At 34.1% G+C, this 18,945-nt stretch overlaps 1 protein-coding gene and 1 non-coding gene across 2 annotated transcripts; one reads left to right on the top strand and one right to left on the bottom strand.

The window, feature by feature from the left end:
• Positions 1-115: 115 nt before the first annotated feature.
• Positions 116-7,587, bottom strand: LOC149475419 (uncharacterized). The gene is made up of 6 exons (XM_089713464.1): positions 7,238-7,587; positions 5,773-5,922; positions 3,669-3,831; positions 2,575-2,753; positions 1,096-1,171; positions 116-647 (listed from the first exon to the last, which is right to left on the bottom strand). Exons 1-6 carry the CDS (start codon positions 7,490-7,492, stop codon positions 385-387), a joined length of 1,086 nt encoding a protein of 361 aa, XP_089569590.1. The 5' UTR covers positions 7,493-7,587; the 3' UTR covers positions 116-384.
• A 4,412-nt stretch (positions 7,588-11,999) lies between these two features.
• On the top strand, positions 12,000-12,138 carry LOC149475418 (U4 spliceosomal RNA). The gene has a single exon (XR_016318092.1). It is a non-coding gene; the product is annotated as a U4 spliceosomal RNA (small nuclear RNA).
• Positions 12,139-18,945: the final 6,807 nt, after the last annotated feature.

Raw genomic sequence — 18,945 nt, 5'->3', positions numbered from 1 at the left:
GTGTCCGTTCTGTAGCGTTTAGCTACTATTATGTATTCTGTGCTGTTACTTTAGTAGTTTGGTCAGTCTGTAAGAGTTATAGAAAAGGAAACGGTAAATTTTTAACACATAAAAAAATATTTGAAGGTGGTATAATTATTATTATATAAGTACAAGAAATCCCCATGGCTTAAGACTTAGAATGTTTTTTTCAATTTTTATCTATTTATTGTCTTGTTAATATTTTTTCAATAATCCCACGTATAGACTGCAATGTCGGTATAAATTATCAAGTTACGTTAAAAATACGCCCAATAACAATATCACAAAGAAATACAATATAATTCCGAATCGCCAATTGTCAATAAAAATAAACGATCGCCTTGATTTTTCTCGATTAAAAAATCAACTTACGCGCCCAAAAATGTTACCGAAAATGACAACTACGCACATTATGACACCAATGGCCGTTAGAATTTGATTCGATTCTAGAACGACGGGTGGTTTTTCCCGCTCTTTGTCCGCATCGTCCAAGTCTTGATGTACCACAGACAAGGCTTTCGCAATTTCCGCGTCAGATTTCGCGCTAGTTTGCGCGGAGGCCACTACCAACCGTTTTAGATCGCGTATTTGCGTTTCGAACACGTGCTCCTGATGGTTTATGTGATCTGTGTATAAGAAAAAAAAAAATATTATCATTAAATACACCGGGTTAAATACGCATAAGGATGAATGAAAAAATTGAAATTTCAACGCGCCAGAAGTTTAAAAACTTATTATGAATTTTTTTACTGTTCATGTTGAATGTAACTGTTTATTTACTAGGATTTATTCTTAAAAAAAAACAATGATGTAGGTATTAGAAAACTTAGCTAACTTTGGACTAGTTTTAAACACAAAATTAATTATTATTACTAACTCAGGCCCCAGAATCATAGACACAATAGAAAATCTATTGTGTCGTGGACCGATCGGGCCGTTCGGGGCTCAATGGGTTAAAACCCAAATTTAAGTCCAAGATTGATAAAAAAGTTTTTATAATATAGTTTGGGTACATCATGAGTTTTTTATGCAAACAAAATCACTGGCTGTACAATAATAAAACTAATAACTCACCTATTAACGAAGATTGCTTGCTGACTAGATTATTTATATTATCCTGCATCAAAGTTAAATTATGTGCGAGTTGTTCCTGAAACAATGGCAAAAATTGTATTATCATACACTTGAATATATCTATACTAATATTATAAAGCTGAAGAGTTTGTTTGTTTGAACGCGCTAATCTCGGGAACTACTGGTCCGATTTGAAAAATTCTTTCAATGTTATCTAGCCCATTTATCGAGGAAGGTTATAGGCTATATAACATCACGCTACGACCAACAGGAGTGGAACACGGGGGTGAAACCGCGCGGAGCAGCTAGTTAATTCATAAAATACTTGTCACAAAAAAATTAAGAAATAGATTTTCTAACGGTAAAGCCAAAGACATGTTCGTATTTCGCGTTAAAACTATTTTATTTATTTATATTAAACTACTTTTTTAAACCACAAAGTATAAAACTATCTATTTCATACTCTTGAAGGACTACAACTCGTAAGCGATACTTTTAACCATACTATTTCACGTAAAGCTGGCTCAAACTAATACATTTAATCTATGAAATACCATAATACGCCATCTTAACGACACTATATCACAAAAATCCGTCTCAAAAGACCACACTTAATGCTCGAACCCTTCTTAACCGCACTATTTCATATGAAACCGCTTTAACTACACTTTTTCAAACACATCCGGCTTGAAGGACCATTTAATAACACTATTTCACACCAATCTTTATAGCACCACACCTGATAAGCGAACTCCGTCTTCATAGCCTCGCTTATATCAGCTCTGCTAGCTGTACCACCCCCCGCTATAGTGTATAGCACGCTCGCATTGCGCGCCATTTGCTGTTCCATCATGTCACTAACATAACAACACTAATTCATACAAATCTGGCTTGAAGGACCACATGGAATACGTGAAACCTTATACCAGATTATCTTACATAAATCTGTCTAAAACAAGTACATTTTATATGTGAAATACCAAAATACGCCATCTTAACGACACTATATCACATAAATTCGGCTTTAAGGACCATACTTAATACTCGAACCCGTCTATTTCACACGAAACCGCTTTAACTACTTTTTCACACAAATCCGGCTTGAAGGACCACACTTAATACTCGAACCCGTCTATTTCACACGAAACCGCTTCAACTACACTTTTTCACACAAATCCGGCTTGAAGGACCATACTTAATACTCGAACCCGTCTATTTCACACGAAACCGCTTTAACTACACTTTTTCAAATAAATCCGGCTTGAAGGACCGTTTTAAACCAAAACTCTTTACTATATCACACAAAAATGGCTTAAACTACCACATTTCATATGCCAAAATGCCATGATAAACCATCTTAACGACACTATATCATACAAATTCGGCTCGAAGGACCACCATTTATTACGCGAAAACCCGTCTTAACCACTTTTTCACACTAAACCGCACTATTTCACAATAATCTTCGTAGATCCGCACCTGATAAGCGAACTCGGTCTTCATAGCCTCGCTTATATCAGCCCTGCTAGCTGTACCACCCCCCGCTATAGTGTATAGCACGCTCGCACTGCGCGCCATTTGTTGTTCCATCATGTCCCGGAATTCCGCCATTTTGAGTCTGTTGTTTATGGTCGAACCGGCTATGCCGAGCACTGTGCCTGTGGAAAAAGAAAAAAGTAAATGTCAAAAATCCACATGAAAGATCTATTTTAGAAATAAAAATTTAAAAAAATGATAGTTTTATCTAGCATCCATACTTTCAACACCTATTGGTCAATACGCAACATGATGAAGGCATATTTCCGTATTGTATGATTTTTTAGCTAGACTAAAATCTATTATACATTGAAATCAACATTTAATCATTGAGTCTTGGTGTCTTAAGTCTAAGTAAGTTAATTAACGATAACAACGATTTGTTTAATCACACAGCACTGCTAAGTCGCAACATAATAATGCTTAAGTTAGTAATTCATCTCAGGTCAATTCAATTTTATCTATCACACAATAAAAGGACATACAGCTATTTATATTTAAAACATTTAAAGGTAAAACTGTGCTTTATAGGGCGTCGAGTTGAGAGTCGTAAATTTTGTGGTTTGCTATTGTCCTATGGAACCTAAATTCCATTTGACGGAAACTTTTACTTTTTGAGTTATGAATTTTTAAAAATCGGAAAATTACTATAGAAAGTTACGCCATTTTTATTTTGTTACGCATATTTATTGTTTTGACAGTGTCAAATTTGGCGATTCATTTCACGTAAAACAATTCGAGACGCTCCGCTCGCAAATTTAATTTCACACTTAGGTTCCATAGGACAATATCTAACCTCAAAACAATTTACGACTCTGAACTCGAAGCCCTATAAAGTACAGTTTAGCCTATTTTATTATTCAATAATTCAATAATTTTACTATCCAAAATAATATGATACATACAATATAAGAACCCTTGCTCTCACACTAGGATATCTTCCAGATGTGTAAAAATTTTGCAAAAAAACAAATTTTTAATAATTATACAATATAAATTAAATTAATATACATCACATCACAAACTCTGAAACTCACCGAAAATCGACGCCACAATGTACCAATACTTATTTCTTTCAGCGTGAGCTCTCTCTCTCTCATGTCCCAGTTTCACAGCCGCTGACATCGTCGCGAACAACTCTCTCTCCTCTCTCTCCGCTTCCGAGAAGAGAGTTCGAGCCGCACGCTCTTGGATTATGAGCTGTAATGGAGACATTGAATGATAAGAAATTTTGTGTGGTTTTATGAAACCACGGTAAAAGTGAAACTGATCGAACGGTTCCGAACACTGCTTTGTGTAGCGCATGTCGCGTGACGGTCGGCTCCCGAGTAGGTATACCTACTCGGCAGCCGCGATACACGCGACATGCGCTACACAGACCAAAAAGTTTGAGACGATGTAATAAAAGTTTCACTTTAAAAATATGTTCTTTGTTTTGCACGAATCAATTTAATAACTCAGGCCCCGGAATCACAGACACAATAGAAAATCTAATGTGTCGTGGACCGATCGGGCCGTTCGGGGCTCAATGGGTTAAAATATACCATACCAGCTGACCCGACAGACGATGTCCTGTCTCAATTGCGAATATGAACGGTCAATCGCGTAAAAGTTTCTCGTTATTATTCGTTCATACTTACTTAATGCAGAAGCATACGTACTTACTTTTTATATATTAAGATTATACTAATCCTAGTGGATGCGAATTTATATCCATATCATTTAAATCTGTTCTGCCGTTCTTGGGCTATTAGTGGTGTAACTAATACAACTTTACACGATTTATAAAAGCTTGTATGTTGTATCAACTATGTTATTATGAACATGCATGTTAGAATCATTATGATACAACCAAACTGCATAATGCATTACTAAAAAAAAATTAATGCATCACACATTTGTCAAAATGTTATTTGTGTTATCAAGACAAATCTTTCAATATTTATTTATGTATGTATATTCAGTGATATGGAAGATATGTGTTGAATAAAGAATATTATTTGTATTTGTGCAATAAAAAGATTGTGTGGAAAACAAATTACATGAATTAAGATTTAAAGTTCTACAGACTATAGTTGATACTAATGTTTTAGCCAAGAATTTGTTACCCATGAATAAATTGCAAAGGACTTTTTTCCAATAATTTAAACTGGCATGACCATAATCTCGACATAGCGTAGAAAGATATTACATTACTGATATTGATAAACATAACATTACACTAATTATGGCCCTGCCTTCATACTAAAACGCTGAGGATGCCATTCGCATGGGAATAGAATGTGGGAGCGGCTTCCCTGAGTCCAAGCATCCAAGTAGATGTCATTTTAATTTTCTCCATTATATAGTTTCCATAACGGTCACACGGACATAGGCGTATAAGTTTATCCTTAATTAAATTAGTTTTAAGTTAATTTGCTTTTTTTTGGGGCTTCCTGCTATAGAGCGTGTAATTAATACACGGTTATTAGTAAATAATACTGGAGGACGCCTATACACGAGAAGGGGTTCCGATCAATGGTACCGATAGATAAGCAAGCTATGTTAGAATGTAACATCAAAAATTAAAAAAACAGAAAAAAAAATTAAATAATGTAATTTTTATATATAACTAGATTTCCGCCCGCGGCTTCGCCCGCGTTCTCAAAGGAAAACCAACATAGTTCCCGTTCCCGTGGGATTTCTGGGATAAAACCTATCCTATGTGTTAATCCAAGTTACCCTCTATATATGTGCTAAATTTCATTGTAATCGGATCAGTAGTATTTGCGTGAAAGAGTAACAAACACACACACACATCCTCACAAACTTTCGCATTTATAATATTAGTAGGAAATAGCTATAAGTATGTAAACTACCTGTATCAAAACTTTTCTTGTGGACTGGAAATAAACGGGCTTTTTATTTATTTATCTTAATATATATAAATCTCGTGTCACAATGTTTGTCCTCAATGGACTCCTAAACCACTTAACCGATTATAATAAAATTCGCAAAATTCGCACACCATGTGCAGTTCGATCCAACTTGAGAGATAGGATAGGTTTTATCCCGGAAATCCCACGGGAAAGGGAACTATGTGGGATTTTCTCTGAAAACGCGGGCGGAAAGTTAGTTAGTAAATAATTATTCTTAATTCACCTTATGTTCTTCCGTACACAATTGTAAGTATTTCTCGTCTCCCTTCATAGTGTTTTGCATTTCAGCATGTAGCTCTTTCAACCTGGCTTCTATCGTGGCTAGCTCTCGGCCGAGCTCCCTGCGTCTGTCTTGGGCTCCGATGAATCGCTCCTGTAAGAAAAAGTTTGTAACCAAACTCAGATAAGGCTTGACGGATTTTTATCAACTTATAGTTACTAACATGTTGATCTATATTGTTTCAAAAACTATAGAAATTCTATTATTTGTTTATATTCAATAGAAATTAATAGGAATTATTTTGAATGATTTTCACTAAATAGATTGATAAGTAGAAGGGGACCTTTTTTGAAACAATGTTTGCTGAGGGTACAATTTGTTTAATCCATACTAATATTATAAATGCGAAAGTAACTCTGTCTGTCTGTCTGTTACTCAATCACGCCTAAACTACTGAACCAATTTGCATGAAATTTGGTATAGAGCTATTTTGATACCCGAGAAAGGACATAGGCTACTTTTTTTCCGGGAAATAGGATAGGTTTTATCCCAGAAATCCCACGGGAACGGGAACTATGCGGGTTTTTCTTTGACTGCACGGGCAAAGCTGCAGGTGGAAAGTTAGTTTGTAATAATTAAGATTTCTCAAGTATATATCAAACATAAATTAATTCAGTGGATCTAAGTTTAGAGACTAGTTTATTATACTTAAAATAATGAGATGCAATTAATATATTAATTCTTTACATAATTAATAAAAATGTGAATAAAAACGGACATTACAATATTAATTTATTGAATACTAGCGGTCCGCCCCGGCTTCGCCCGTGGTACATGTTTACGTTTTCTCTACATAAGAACCATCCTCGTACTTCAAGGAATATAATGAAAAAAGAATTATCGAAATCGGTTCAGCCGTTCTCGAGTTATGCGCTTACCAACACATTTTGCGATTCATTTTTATATATAAGAAGAAGATCTATGAAAGTGCAAAAAGCTAATTATTCTGATTATTTTAATATTGATCATGCTACAAGTGCCAAAATTATACACATGTTTTATTGTGGATAAATATATACTTACACTGCAAATATTTTGCCAAAGTAATTAATTAAGCATGTAAATAATTGACTAAATATATGACACTAACAATGTAATCAACAACACAATCAGAAAAGCATGCTATTCTTTGGGAATAGAATATATTTAACACTGTTAAAGGTTTACCTTTAGTCTTTAATATTTCTATCTGTATAAATACGCGATCATAATTTTTTTTTGAATGGATAATCTTTAAACTTAAGTTAATATTTATAAATAAATATTAAACTCATTTATGAAGTAATAATAATTATTGTATTGATATATGTATGGGCTATATTATAGATTTGCTTTAATATTTTCCACTCGGCATTATAACAGCTATGTACTATGATGAGATCATTCATCGATTGATTAAAGAGCTAACCTGCGCTTCGACCACTGTGTTCTGGATAGCCATAATCTCTTCAATACCCGTAAATTTCTCATACTTAGACACAATCTCTCTCGCTTTGGACATTAAAGTTTCTTGTTTGAATTTTTCGGCAATAGCTGCTACGCGTTCCGCCGGGGCATATTTAGTTATTAATTGATCGACTTTTTCACGGCTACTAACGTTTACTTGTGCAAACTGAACCTTGTCTTTGACTTGTTGTGCGATCTTCCGCAGTCGATCAGCCATGATTTCATTCTTGTACTTATTTTAACTTATAAAATATGGAAATCTCTATTTTTTGTTACGGACTTGATTTCATCATTGTTCATTTAGATTAGGTTTTGTCCTTGTCAATGTCAAAAAAGGAATCTGTCATTGTGACATGACATTTTTTAGGTGCATTCAATGAATTTTTCTCGCTGAAGTATCAATGGGCTGGGCACATAGCCCGCAGAACCGATGGCCGTTAGGGCAGAAAGGTTCTAGAATGGAGACCACGTACTGGACGACGAAGCGTGGGACGACCACCCACAAGATGGACAGACAACCTGGTCCGAGTGGCAGGGAGCCGCTGGATGCAGGCCGCCGGTGACCGGGCGTGGTGGAAAATCCTGAGGGAGGCCTTTATCCAGCATATACAAAGTCTCCTGTCTCCTGTATATACAAAGTACTCTGTGCAGCAGTGGACGTCCCACGGCTGACACGATACTAAGTCAAACACATGTATCGACATTCGACGTCAATTAAAATCTCATGATAACTATATAATAATATGTCTGTATAAGTTTATTAAACACTAGGCTTTGTGATATTATCGATTTGATATGAACATATAATATTATTATATTCAATGCCACTGCAGACAAGGGCTTACGTAAAGCTTGAAGTTATAATATAGATACACTATTGATCTTTGAATGAACGCAACCACTATTCAGTAATATACAGGGTGTCCCACTATTGGTATACTAAGCGCGAAGGAACTTGTAGTCTTGCATAAACTGATCACGTAAAAAATACTTAATTTCTTAAAAAACAAAATTACGCCAAAAACTTTTTGCAAAATTTTTCCTTTCTTCTCTAGCTTCGCGCAGCCACGTTAGGAGTGTGCACAAAGACTTTTAAGAATTCATCTGTTTGAAAAAAAAAATGCATCTGGAATTTTTTAAGTATTTTTTACATACTCAGCGTACGCAAAACTATAACCTCCATTGAGCTTAGAATACCGACGGTGGGACACCCTGTATACATATTCTGCTATTTCTTGATATTCGATAACCCCAAGCTTAACTGCTTATTATATTAATCACGGGTTTGTTAAAAGAGACTTTATCATTTTATTGGCAATTTGTTTCTGCTTGGAAATTTATTATCTACACCACAGATGATATTATATAACTGTCTATATGCTATTGCAACATTTAAAGCCGGGTGCTTGTGTTCGTAAATCGAAAATGATTCGGGATTTGAAATGTTCGTGAGATTACCACGATCATATAACCAATTATTAGCTATATTCACTAATATCTGTGCTCCGCGATTTTTCCCGCAGTGCTCCGCTCCTGTTGGTTATCGAGATGATATTATATAGCCTATAGCCTTCCTCGATAAATAGGCTATCTAACACCAAAATAATTTTTCAAATCGTACCAGTAGTTCCCGAGATTATCGCGTTCAAATAAACAAACAACAAACTCTTCAGCTTTATAATATTAGTATATATTCAGCCTTATATTATTGACTAGGTGATGTTAAAGTGTTCCATATAAAATAATACATAGGTTTAAATTAAAATAGATTCATTGTATTTTATGTAGGTACTTATGTAGGTATAATAATATGTATAAGCTTGGCCAAATTATTAAGCAATTTCAATCAGAGTCCTTCCATAAAACAATTTTATAAATTTAAATTTAATTACAATATATTGTATACTTATTTTAGGCCACATCTTATCTTATAATATACTAGCTTTCCGCCCGCGGCTTCGCCCGCTTTGTCTAAAACATTATAAATTATATACTAAAACCTTCCTCTTGAATCACTCTATCTATTAAAAAAAACCGCTTCAAAATCCGTTGCGTAGTTTTCAAGATTTAAGCATACATAGGGACATAGGGACATAGGGACAGAGAAAGCGACATTGTTTTATACTAGTACTAGCGACCCGCCCCGGCTTCGCACGGGTGCAATGCTGATACTGAATACACTACAGAAAAACTTTTAACGTTGTAGGATATAAAAACATAGCGGCCCGGCCGGCCGGTACCGCTGCAAACGGTACGTCCCGCAATTTTTAAATCTGTAATATCTTCGAAAATATTCACTTAAATCATACGGTGTAAAGGGCCATATAGATCTATATTAAATGAACAATGTATTCAAGGTATTTAATTGGTTAAGGATTAATGCTGTATTGGTTAAAATCGCTTCGAAAATTAGCCATTATTTGTCGTAAAAAGTAAATGACAAAAAAAAGTTATTGTGGGTTATCCATAAAAGATAGACATATGCCATCGCGGACTTTTCTGTAGACCTTTTCAATGTGTACAATACTTAGTACATTATTTTGATAAAACTCGTAGGGTTCAGCCTGCGTTTGCAATGTAAGCGGAAGAAATGTAATTATTTACGACATCACATTAGAAACCTCAAAAATAACCATACTTCTCCACTATTTAATGGATGTTATTATACATATAAACCTTTCTCCTGAATCACTCTATCTATTAAAAAAAACCACATCAAAATCCGTTGCGTAGTTTCAAAGATCTAAGCGTACAAAGGGACATAGGGACATAGGGACATAGGGAAATAGGGACAGAGAATGCGACTTTGTTTTATACTATGTAAGTATGTAGTGATGATGTAGTGATATAAATCTCGTGTCACAATGTTTGTCCTCAATGGACTCCTAAACCACTTAACCGATTATAATAAAATTCGCACACCACGTGCAGTTCAATCCAACTTGAGAGATAGGATAGTTTTTATGAAAAAAAACGTAAACATGTAGGTACCACGGGCGAAGCCGGGGCGAACCGCTAGTAATTGTATAATATTTTTCGTATTACTTAACAATATCAGCTTTAGTGTGCGATAATTAAACTAATTACGTAATTATTTATTTACCTAGATTACATTTTTCAAAAAATATACAATAGTCCAGGATCCTTCGCCCATTTTTGCAAGTGATTAATATCAAGCTTAAAATAAAAACAGTATAGTGTATTAATTGGCGACTATAACGTCGCGTCCTCATCTCTTCCAGACAAATGGAGCAGAAGGTAATCAACTCAATGAAATAAAAAAGGTAAGTCAAGATAAAATAAATAAAAACTAAAAAGAAGATACCTACTTATTTAAATTATATATGAAGATACTTAGATAAATTATTTATTCTTTATTTGACATGCGAATGTCCAATTTTAGCACAATTTTAGGACGAAGACCAAGTACGGTTAACGTCGCACACATTTTTAAAGTCGTATTTCCAGTAGATTAACATACTTAAAATAGGGTCTGACCGACTGCCTTATATCTATGGTTCAAATAGTCTTGATTTGAATGGAATGAACCCTACATTGGCGCTAGCATCGCAAAATTGTATGACATACTTAAATTTTACTTTATTAAAAAGCATGGTAGATCAGGCACAATTTTTAAAATGATTTTTCTTGAAAAAATTATACGTAGAATGAAGAGAATATTTGAAACATTATATTATGTACTTACAACAAACAAATACAATGCACAACTATTTTACATTTAAATACTTATCAATTAATTGTATCTAAATTACTTTGTATAACAAGGAATGAACGTATATCAATAATATGGTTATTACAACTTTAACGATATAGAGTAGACTCATAAATAGATAAATTATAATTATTAATTATGATGATCAACTAGTTTAAACCAATAGAGCTGTGCACAAACCTATACCTATGCCTATACATTTATAAATTGAAGAATAAAAACATGTAAAAATACCAGCTTAAAAATATATTACAAAGAACTGGAATATTCAGATTTGTTATAAGAGTTAATATTATTTTTGTATTGGTAATGCTCACAGACATACTGTATTAAATGTCTGTGGTAATGCTAGTCATTGATTTAAAAAAATAGACTATCTGGAAATGGAATTAAGCTTCTAAAGCATTGACGTACAATAAACATGTGTGAAGTCCCATGTCCCCTATTGGGGTAAGGGGCAGATGCATTATACATCTGTTTGACTGATCGATTTTCTTTAGGGACAAGTAGGTGATCAGCCTTCTGTGTCCGGCCAGACCGAGACATTTCTTTTCCTTCGTCTCCACCGGGAATCGAACCCAGGACTCCTCGGTGTTACGCTCACGCGTCAATCACTGTACCAAGGAGGCGGTCAACAATAAACATAGTAGGTACTTAAATAATATTTTTTTAATCTATTTTTTTTATATTTCCATGTTTCACCAAACTACATAAAAAATAAAAGTACTTATTCATTACCTCAGTGTTAAGTCATAGCATGTATTCAGAACACTGATTAGGGTGGCAACCCTTTTTATAAAAACCGGGAGAAATTAAAAAACAAGAACTTGAATTTTTCTTTTGAATGCTGCGAAATTTTATTGTAACTGCCGCCTTGATTCATTTTAAGGTTATCAAAACCTTACAATAGATGGCACCGCATGTCTTCTAACTCGCGCTATAATCTTTTTTTCTTGAACCCTAATAAGTTTACTGATATGAACCAAATTTTAACTTTGCGCAGAGGCAATATCGTAACCAATGAGGTTAATCCGAGGTGCGATTATTGCTAGTTGAAAACTTTACCAATACCCCGCCGTGTGGACGTGAAATACCGTCCGCTATGGCAATTTTTGAACGGCCGTAAAGGCCTCATAAATAACTAAACATCTTCAAACACATAATATTATGTACTAGCGGTCCGCCCCGGCTTCGCCCGTGGTACATATTTACGTTTTCTCTACATAAAAACCATCCTCGTACTTCAAGGAATATAATAGAAAAGAATTATCGAAATCGGTTCAGCCGTTCACACTTGATGCCATGACAACGCGAAACGGGTGCAGACCCGCCGCCTTTTTATAGCTCCCGCCGCGAAGCGCGACGAACGCTGCAACTGATACACAAAAATAATCCTTATGGCTGCATGATTCTGTATTCACGCGCGATGACTTATAGCGTATTTCATGTATAACTTTGGTGTTTCTACACCGATTTACATGATTCTTTTACTATAACCTGCCCAGGAGTATGAAGAATAATTGTGCCAAATTTGGTTAAAATCCGTCGTGTAGTTTTTGTTTCTATAACGAATATACAGACAGACAGACAGACAGACAGACAGACAGACAAAAATTTTACTGATTGCATTTTTGGCATCAGTAGCGATCCCTTATCACCCCTTCATAGTTTTTTTTTTAATATATTTCATGTACAGAATTGGCCTCTCTACAGATTTATTATAAGTATAGATTAAAATTAAGATGAATACATAATGTGTACTTAAAACTGGATACTCACGTACCTGCGACAGGAGCAATTTTAAAATTGTGATGTGTATAGGCAAGCAGGGGCAATTTAGAGAACAACTGCCCCCCTAGACAAGTGGCTTTCTATTAGCGTAAAGTTGAATAGAATAGATTATGAATGTATGAGATTGACGTAATCAATGATCGTCGTCGTCGTCGTAATCAAACGTCAATCTCATACATTCATCTGGGGGCACGGTAGTGCCCCCGCCAAGACGAGCCAAGCGACTACGCGCACGGGCACTACCTACCTTTTCTCGAAGCGCTTCGACGTTTTTTTGAACCCTCATAACTTGGGTTTGGATTATGCTAGATCAACAAAATTTTCGGGATATATTGTCAATAGCGGACTTATTGAACATATTAAGTTTTAATTACATTAGCTTTTATACTTCAGATTTTATTTATATCTAAAAAACGCTAATTTCGTCACTGACTCACTGATGATCATCAAAATTCTTAAAGTATTTCCTAATGCCCTAGAAAGCTGAAATTTTGTATGTAAGCTAGTATTAGCACACAAACAACAAAAAAATTATAAAACTTGTAACTTTCATCCCCCAACCCCTTAAACTAGGGGATGGGAGTTTGTATGAGACCTGTAATTTTAAATTAAATTTTGATGACGCTAGAGGTCTAATCTAATAATCTAAAACTTGGTTCCCCTAGATATATATATGTATAGGTACTCCTTGTTAAAAAAAAAAATTAAAAATTTAATCGACATATATTGAGACATATACTTCAGATCAGATCATATAAATATGAATGAATAGAAGTGTTGCGAACGTCTCCTGCCTCTTACGGACGTAGCTAAAAATAAAAAATAAATTGTTACAAACAACTTACAAAAAGAAATGAAATCCCACCAAAAACATTTTCATGTAAAATGTTGCCAAGACGAGTCCATATGACTCGCACTGTCAAAAAGTTATCAGATCTCATGTAGAGCCAAGCTTCTAACACTACACGCCCTAACTCTACAAGGCCTAAATTCACAAACTCTACACCTTAGTCAAAATATGTGGCTTGGCCGTTCGTTACTACAAGAACTATTGTATACAGTATAACACAAAAGTAATGAACAGTGAATTAATTTTTCACCTTACGCCGATGTGAATGTAGCGAAATGGCCAAGCCACATATTTTGACTAAGGTGTAGAGTTTGTGAAGTTAGGCCTTGTAGAGTTAGGGCGTGTAGTGTTAGAAGCTTGGCTCTACATGAGATCTGATAACTTTTTGACAGTGCGAGTCATATGGACTCGTCTTGGCAACATTTTACATGAAAATGTTTTTGGTGGGATAATCTATTCTATTCAACTTTACGCTAATAGAAAGCCACTTGTCTAGGGGGGCTGAAATTGTTCCAATGTTGCCCCTGCGGCAGGTACGTGAGCTGTAGCCGGCCTAATAAAACATTATTAAATTGACCTTTGACGTGCTTTGACTTTGCAGACGAAGTTGCGGGCAACAGCTAGTATATAATAATATGATTCATAATTCATATAACCACAGTGGTTTAGCGGTTAAAACTGACCTACAAACTCGAGGTCAAGGGTTTGAGAATGGAGTTGGCATAAAATTATTTGATAGGTAGAGGATAATGTCGATAAATAGTATGATAAATAGTAGATTAATAATTGCAAAGTTGTAACAATAAATCGCCCAGGCTTGTTTATTTTATACCTAAAGCTTTCCGCTCGCAGCTTCGTCCGCGTTCGGCGTTACCTATCTATAAAGAACTAGCTGCGCTCCGCGGTTTCACCCGCGTGCCTCCGCTCCTGTTGGTCTTAGTGTGATGATATATAGCCTTTCTCGATAAATGGACTATCTAACAGTGAAATGATTTTTCAAATCGGCCCCGTGGTTCCTGAGATTTGCACGTTCAAGCAAGCAAACAAACAAACTCTTCAGCTTTATAATACTAGTAGGTATACATTAGTCATTACAACGGATATTTAATTACTATCGAAAACAGAAGGTTGACAGAAGTCGAGGTTAAAATCTTATTAGATAATTACGAAAATAATAGTGACAAAAATAAAGCTTGTTTTTAAACCCGTTAAAAAATTATAAAAAAACACTTTCGCAATCACGTGAGAAGGTAATGGTACTAATATTATATTATATTTATCTGTGGTAATGGTTTCCTTTAATTGCTTTTTGGGATAAATCTAAATATTTAACTACTTGAATTAAATTAACTGGATTTGAAACGGATCCAATATATATTGCTATTGAATAGAATGATTACAACATATTTTTTAATATGGGCCCTCGCTTTAAATGTTGACATTTAACATCGAGATATATACATGTACTCTCGATGACATTTAAGGTATGTACCTACTCAATCGTTCATTGAAGTGAAACCACAGTGAAATGTTTTAGGCGCGTTGAGGGTAAAATTTCAAGTTTGCGTCATAGAAATACCGTCACGTCATGGAGCAAGGCAGCGATTTTGGTACCTTTGAATCTTGCCAAAGAAGTTTCACTTCTGACGCGTGTGCTCTGCACACACGCTTTTTATTGTAACGCGGTTTGATGGTTTGAGAGGGCTTATAAATAGCGAATAATATGTACATTTAAATATGTACGAGAGCATGCTTTAAGGGAAGGCTCCCTAAATTTTATGTGAATTTGCATTAATATTCTGAAACAGTCACACATACAATCAAAATGGAACTTTAGTATATGATTTATTGGGTCTTTTACTTTCCATGTACAAGACAGTTACGTAATTGTAACATTTTCGCTCGATTCATTTTTTATGCAAAAATTATGCCTTTTTTAAGGATTATTACATTTTTTTAAGATTTACTTGGACTTTATGTCTAAAATAAATGTTAACAGTAAGAAAATATAGTTTGCTATCCAATCCCAAGATATTTTTTCTTTAGATCAATTATTACTTTAGTTATAAACGAAATAAGAGAATTGAGACTTGTGTGTGTGAGAATGTTAGGGAGCCTCCCCTTAACATACAGCTTGAAAAAGTAAAAAATAAATATTATTTAAGGCAGAGAGTTCAAGAGTTTATACCTATTTATTTATGCGATATATACGGGGTCATATCCAATTACGATTCAGGATATTAGCGTAAGCGAAATCCTAGGTCTATGATCCAAGGCACTGAATAAAGAAAAAAAGCAAATTATGGTATCGTTTTCAACCAAGAATATTAAAAAGAAACAGTATGCTAATGAAAAGGGTGATAATATATTCTGAAGAAATTCGTATGAATGATTAATATAAATAAATCACAGCTGCTTAAACACGAATGATAATATAAGGAATATGTCTAAAAGTCGTGGTAGGGTCAGTTTCTTTTTCGTATAAATTTAGTTTAAATTTGATGGGGAAACGTTGTTAGGTAGGTACTTATTTTTAATCTCTCGTTTAAGTAACAAACTGAATTGAATGTGACAATTCAAGTTTTATAAATAAAATTCCCAAAGCTGTATATTTTCATAAACCAGTTAATTAATTTAAATAGAGGTTTTCGTAATTATTTACGTTACTGAAAAATGTAAATCCTTATTTACTATTAGTTAAGTAAAATTATTAAATTTTCATAATAAATGCGAAAGCTTGTTTTTTTAACTGACTTCAAAAAAAGGAGGAGGTTATCAATTCGGCCGGTATATTTTTTTGTTTGTTTGTCCTAACTTCGATTTTTGTATTTTGTGGTCGTATAGATATTGGTTACTTTTTTGTTAGCATCTCATCCGTGGGAATTTATTTTGACCACAGACGAAGCCGCGTGTACAAAGCTAGTATTTATTATTATTTCAATATACTATGCGTAAATTGTTTCTGTCATGATTGTCATTTCGTATTTACCGTCATGCACTACATATACCTAAATACGTGTGAGCGGTCTTCGCTTTCAAGGTAAAAATGTTTTATAAATAAAATACAATTGCATACCATTAATTTGTTTATAAAAATGAATCGCCAAATGTGTTGCTAAGTGACTCGAGAACGGCTCGACCATATCGGCTATGCTTTTAACGTTTTTGTTAAAAAGGAAGGTTCTCAAGGAGAGCAAACATGAAAAAGGGGCAATAGGGCAGAATATATCTATACTAATATGTATAATAAAGCTGAAGAGTTTGTTTGTTTGTTTTTTTGAACGCGCTAATATCAGGAACTACTAGTCCAATTTGAAAAATTCTTTCGGTGTTAGATAGCCCATTTATCGAGGAAGATTATAGGCTATTTATCATCACGCTATGACCAACAGGAGCGGAGCAATGCGGGTGAAGCCGCGCGGCACAGCTAGTATAAATATAAAGCTAGTAAATATAATAGCTGCTAGTTTCATATACAGGGTGTCCCACTATTGGTATACTAAGCGCGAAGGAACTTGTAGTTTTGCATACACTGATCACGTAAAAAATACTTTTGAAAAAAATTACGTCCAAAATTTTTTGCTAAATTTTTCCTGAAAATCCATGTTTTCTTCTCTAGCTTCGCGCAGCCGGCATATACCGCTTCTCTAATATGAGCATTTTATCTATGAAAACATAATCTTAAACGATAGCTCACGTGCTGGTGGCAAAGTTGGGCGGCTCGCTTGTTATGGGTGTACACATAGAGTTTTAAGAATTCATCTATTTGAAAAAAAAAATGCGTCTGGAATTTTTTAATTATTTTTTACGTACTCAGCGTATGCAAAACTATAACCTCCTTTGAGCTTAGTATACCAACAGTGGGACACCCTGTATATAAAAACGTGTCATAAATAACTGAAAAGTGAAAAAACTTCTTACACAAATACAATCAAAATACCTATACATAATCATACATATAGCGTGTGGATACAGAATAATTGCAAATATAAAGTTATAAGTAGATTATAACTATAACATACTATAACTATGGTTATAATTGAAGATATTAAAAAAAAAACAGGACTAGACTAGTGCATATTAACTCAATGGACTAGACTAGGTTTGGGAATAATCAAAGTATAAATAGAAATCATAAATTTCCGATAAAAATCTGTCCAACCAATAACCATTGATTATTTAAACTGGAAACAACTTCCAATGAATTTTTTTATCCTATCTATAAATGTATAAAAAGTTTAAAGTAAATATCAATTTACTTTAAGGGCTGATTCTTCAATGCTTGGTTAAAACTTATTCGTCGAATAATGTATAAAACTACCATTTTAAAAACGTATTCTAATTGCCCGTATTTGACAGATTACGTGACATTTTAATATTATCGTGTAATACTTTATTGGACGGATAAGTTTTAACTTTTAACCAAGCATTGAAAAATCGGCCCTATTACCTACATTAATTGTTAAATTATTGTTTTATCGTTTCCTTTAAATGTCAAGTTTCTTAAAAACCGGATAGTAAAAAAAGATATATTTTGTAAGTTTTATAAAGCGCTCTACATCTTGACGTGCGGACAGTTAAGAGGAGGCTCCCTAACATAATTTCTGGCACTGAGAGGTTACGCTACGGTGCTAACACAGCCGCAATAAAGTTGAATATCGCGTGCGCTCTTTGATCGCCTTCGAGCTCGAAACTAAATCTCGTAAGTCTCAATTCTTATTTCGTTTATAACTAAAGTAATAATTGATCTAGAGAAAAAATATCTTGGGATTGGATAGTAAACTATATTTTCTTACTGTTAACATTTTATTTTAGACATAAAGTCCAAGTAAATCTTTAAAAAAATGTAATAATCCTTAAAAATGGCATAATTTTTGAATAAAAAATGAATCGAGCGAAAATGTTACAATTACGTAACTGTCTTGTACATGGAATGAAAAAGACCCAATAAATCACATACTAAAGTTCCATTTTGATTGTATGTGTCACTGTTTCAGAATATTAATGCAAATTCACATAAAATTTAGGGAGCCTCCTCTTAAGTGGGAGATAATATTATTATATTATGAATTCAATATTACATATATTATCATGATCTATTAAAGGTACAATGTGCGTATTGTTTAGAATATACTTCCGTTTAATTATTATTACATAATATATCATAATGACGACTCATTTAATCCCTTGGAAATTTAATTAAATTATTAATTATTCAACTAGACTTCTATTAGGTGTACTTCTGCATGGGAACATAATATGTATATTATGGGCTGTTGATGAATACATATTACAT

The sequence above is a fragment of the Colias philodice genome, chromosome 30, assembly GCF_061535455.1.
Source record: "Colias philodice isolate Cphi_HAF_F1 chromosome 30, ilColPhil1 Martin Lab GWU primary, whole genome shotgun sequence".
Taxonomy (NCBI): Eukaryota; Metazoa; Arthropoda; class Insecta; order Lepidoptera; family Pieridae; genus Colias; species Colias philodice.
The sequence above is the reverse complement of the archived record's forward strand: the minus strand, read 5'-3'. Positions and strand labels throughout refer to the sequence as shown.